Genomic DNA, 4,234 nt, shown 5'->3' with positions numbered 1-4,234 from the left:
TTATTCTTTATACCTTTCAGGTATTCTTTATAATGACTGTCAACATGATCTTTGTAGCCTTACATTCCCAATAATCGTTTCAATACTCAAAGAAAAATAGAATAACACATATGAAAATGGTTCTTGAAACTATTACAACTTCCTCATTCAATAATTGCAATTGAACTCTGAATCGATCCTTGGCCAAAACAAATGACCTCCATTCATAATTGGAACAGTCATAATATAATAACACTAAACTTGTGGTAGTTATAATAAACTTTATTGTTCCAAATTAGGATTGATGAAGACACCCAATGCAATAACCAGTGTGTATCTCTTTAGTGACTACCGATGCTTCCAAAAGCTGATTTCTCAACCATTAAATTCCTCATGAAAGAACCGAAACAAGAACATATAAAATTCCATTACTAATGGATGCTCAAAAATTGCTTTTCATCGAGGCATTCAGTTAGATCTTTGAAACCAAATAATAGGAGATAGGAAGAGATTAACACCATGAAATATGAAATGCAATAGACCCAATGAATTAAAATACATTTCATTATCAATGATGATATCAATGGCTCTCTGGTTAGAAACCAAAGAGCCCTATTTCCTTTCACAATCTCTCTCTTAACTCACTCATCGTCGACTCCCCCTTTAGATTACATAATCTTGTCTATAAATAGACAATTCTTGGGTAGTTACAAAACTGACCTTGACCCTTCCTATTCCTATTTGGCCTTTTCATTACAAATTTCATAAACCTCTTAGTTGAATACATTATAATGACAATTTAATAATTATATCATTCTTTGACATGGTTTCATGAACTTTTGAAACTAAATAAATATTGTCTTAAAAATATGAAAATTGATGGTGGACACGGTGCCCCTGCACCATTATCACCTAAATAAACATTCCTAAATTTACCTTCCTTGTAGTTTGTGAAGGCTTCGCTACAAGAAGATGCATGAAATGAAGCCCTGGAGTCAATTACCCATGAATTTGAAGTTGTGTCACTTGTTGTAAGAACCAAAACACCATCACCAGGATCATGAATGATGTTTGCTCCACTGTCCAAAACTTTTTCTTGAGTTCTTTTGTATTTTATGTAGTCCTTTTTAACATGACCAACCTTTTCACAAAACCAACAACCATTTTGTCTACCTCGGGACTGCAACCTTCTAGCTAATTGTGATCTTCGATTGTTGTTATTATTTCTTCTTCTATTTTATGTACTAACCATTGTTAGCACATCATTGGATGAAGACTCTTTATTAGTTCTCCTTATGTCTTCACTAAGCAATGTAGAGGCTACCTCATCGTAGACCAGTTTGTTTTTGCCAGTTATGGAAGTGCTAATCGCCGTGACCACACCATCCCAGCTATCTGGTAAAGAACATTATAAGATGACCGCCTTATTTTCGTAATCTTGAGGCATACCGATGGAGTGTGCTTGACATAAAAGAGTATTCAACTCATTTATGTGATTCGACATCGTTGTACCATCCTTCATCTTTAACTTGTAAACCTTCTTCATGATAAAAAATTTATTTGTAGTAGATGTCATTTGATACATACTATGAAGTTTGTCCCATACAACTTTTGTTGACGTTTCATTGTTCACATTGAATAACACATTTGCAGATAGCGAAAGAAAAATCTCTGCCATTAACTTCTCATCAGTTTTAGTCCAATCTTCATCTGACATGGTGGTAGGCTTCTTTGCTATTGCAAGATCATGCTTGATCAAAAGTGATCGCATCTATACCTTCCACAAATTGAAATTCTCCCCTAAGAATTTTTGCACTCTTGTTTTCTCCATGACTTGTGAATTTGGTCACTGAAATCGATTACGTCTCTGATATCAATTGTAAATAAACTAAGAATGCAAAAGAAAATATATAATAGCAAAACACATAACCACAGTAACATAGTAGTTTATCATGGTTCACCACAAATTGTGGCTACGTCCACATTGAGAGCAAAAGAATTATATTAATGTAAAATTGAATTAAGTTTACAATACATGCCATTAGCATTTATAGATCACAAATGATCAGCTGAAAAGACAAAATAAAATGGAGAGAAAACACATGTGTGTGTTGGCCTTCACAATTCAACAATAACTTCATAGGAATTCCCAAAGTGTAATTGTTACCTATCCATTACTTAAATCTATGTAAATATTAGCTTTTACAAACGAAGCAACATATTAGTTTTTATAAATATTAAGCAACACGTACCCACCAAAAATAGAGTACTTTATCAGCATGAATCCCTTGTGAGTTAGCAAGGACCACCTCGTTCCCCAATATTCGTTAAATGCCAAAAATATGGACAATCCTTGTACCTACTCTGTATATAAATGTGGTAAGTACATACTTCTATCACACTCCAGGCTCCTCGTGAACTTAAAAAAACTCTTGTTCAACAACCTCGTAGACCACTTGTAGTTGGAGACATTTGGTGAACAAACAAAAGAGAAAACCACCTGTATTACTCAAACCAATTAGCTCCATAAAATCCCATTCTATTTCTCACACAAACGATTCCTTAATGCCTTCTTACTTCCGTTCCACATTTCAAAAATTTCTCTTCGATACAAAATTTATGAATCCTTTAGATATCTGTTAGGCTTCTTTTTACTCAACAAGTTTTTCTCCACCTTCAATAATGGCGGATTGCAGAGTTTTGATGGGCGTGATGGTCTCAGTGTGGTTGATAATTGCTGTTGTTGATTCACAGCCTACGCCAACTGACTGTTCCGATGAGCTTGCGACACTGGCGCCTTGTGTGAAATACATTTCAGGTGGTGGTGACGTCAAGGATCCTTCTCAGGCATGTTGTAGCGCCTTAGCATCTGTTGTTAAGACGAATGCAACTTGTTTGTGTCAGGTGTTTACAGGTGAGAGTTCCACTGGAGTTAATCAAACACAGGCTCTCGAACTTCCCCGTGCTTGCAACGTCAGCACTCCACCAGCCAGTCAGTGCCTTACAGGTAGTTTTATTAAATTAAACATTAAAAACAAATAGCCATATATTACTATTATCTTACATACAAAATGATACATATAAACCCTAAAACAGATTTATAGAATGATTTCGAACACAAACAGTTTCTACCGTACTTTCATAAAAAGTTCAAATTGTTTACTGCCATTTGTGTCTTGCAGGTAAATCAGGAGCCTCTAGCAGCGGCATGGTTTGTGGTCCGTACATGGTTATGAATATTTTTCTCATGGGTTTTCTGTTGATTAAAGCTGTACTGTGAAATGTATGTGAGTGATTGGCTAAAGTCATTTTCTAACGGGTTTATCACTGGCAATTAAAAGTTTGAGGAGCAATTAGGGAAGTTTACCCTTCCATGATCTTGGTCTACGGAGGCCCTCATTGTATGGTTTGTTTCGTGATATTTGTCAGAACTGTATATCAAGCCAACAATAGACCTCTCTATGAGTAGTGCTCTTCTATTGTATATTAAAAGAATTATATCTTAATCACTGTCATAGAAGTATTAAAAAAAGGTTTTGGTTGTATGTTCTTTGGAAAACAAGTTTTTTCCCCTGCACATTTAATATACATGTAAATTAACTATAGATTTACATTAGTGAGCATATTCATAGATATAATTTAAAGTGTCTTGTATCATGTTTTAGTGAAGAAAATCTAGTTCAGATATTCAAGCTAATCTTCTAATATCATAGTTGAGAAACAATGCTTAAACATTCAGTTGGAAGAAACACTTCAATCATGGATAAATGATTTCTCTATGTTATCTTGAATATTTTCTTATTTGTCTTCATTTTAAATATTATGTAAAACTTTAGTGTTATCAATTAGAAAAGTCTTTATACAAAACCTTAAATTATCACTAATAAAGATATATAATGATGGAATTGGTTTGAAACTTGAATATGCAATAGAGCATCATCAAAGAAACTTTTTTCTCCTATCTTGCTATAAATCTGTTTTTCTATTTGTGGAACAAGCTTGAATGAATTTTTTTGACCAATTACCTAGTTGGGAAGGTCATTCATGCCAATAAATTGTGTAATACTATCACTAGGAGAATTTGTGAGATACCTCACTTCTTACATAACATTTTTTGACAGATGGATTTTGGTAAGATTAATGACACAAAAATAATAATTAAATTTAAATATAACTAATATCTGAAAATAATAAATCACACAGAAACTACGATAGCTAACCTAATATTCTAATTATGTAATCCCTTACTGCCTCA

The 4,234-nt window shown here is 33.7% G+C and overlaps 1 protein-coding gene across 1 annotated transcript; it reads left to right on the top strand.

Moving 5' to 3' along the window:
* Positions 1-2,515: 2,515 nt before the first annotated feature.
* Positions 2,516-3,524, top strand: LOC149545921 (non-specific lipid transfer protein GPI-anchored 26-like). The gene is made up of 2 exons (XM_089794515.1): positions 2,516-2,986; positions 3,162-3,524. Exons 1-2 carry the CDS (start codon positions 2,662-2,664, stop codon positions 3,257-3,259), a joined length of 423 nt encoding a protein of 140 aa, XP_089650641.1. The 5' UTR covers positions 2,516-2,661; the 3' UTR covers positions 3,260-3,524.
* The last annotated feature ends 710 nt before the right edge of the window (positions 3,525-4,234 follow it).

This window comes from Cupressus sempervirens, chromosome 7, assembly GCF_028749045.1.
Source record: "Cupressus sempervirens isolate cs-2001-9-10 chromosome 7, ASM2874904v1, whole genome shotgun sequence".
Lineage (NCBI taxonomy): Eukaryota > Viridiplantae > Streptophyta > Pinopsida > Cupressales > Cupressaceae > Cupressus > Cupressus sempervirens.
Note: the sequence above shows the minus strand (reverse complement) of the source record. Positions and strands in the feature narration are given on the sequence as shown.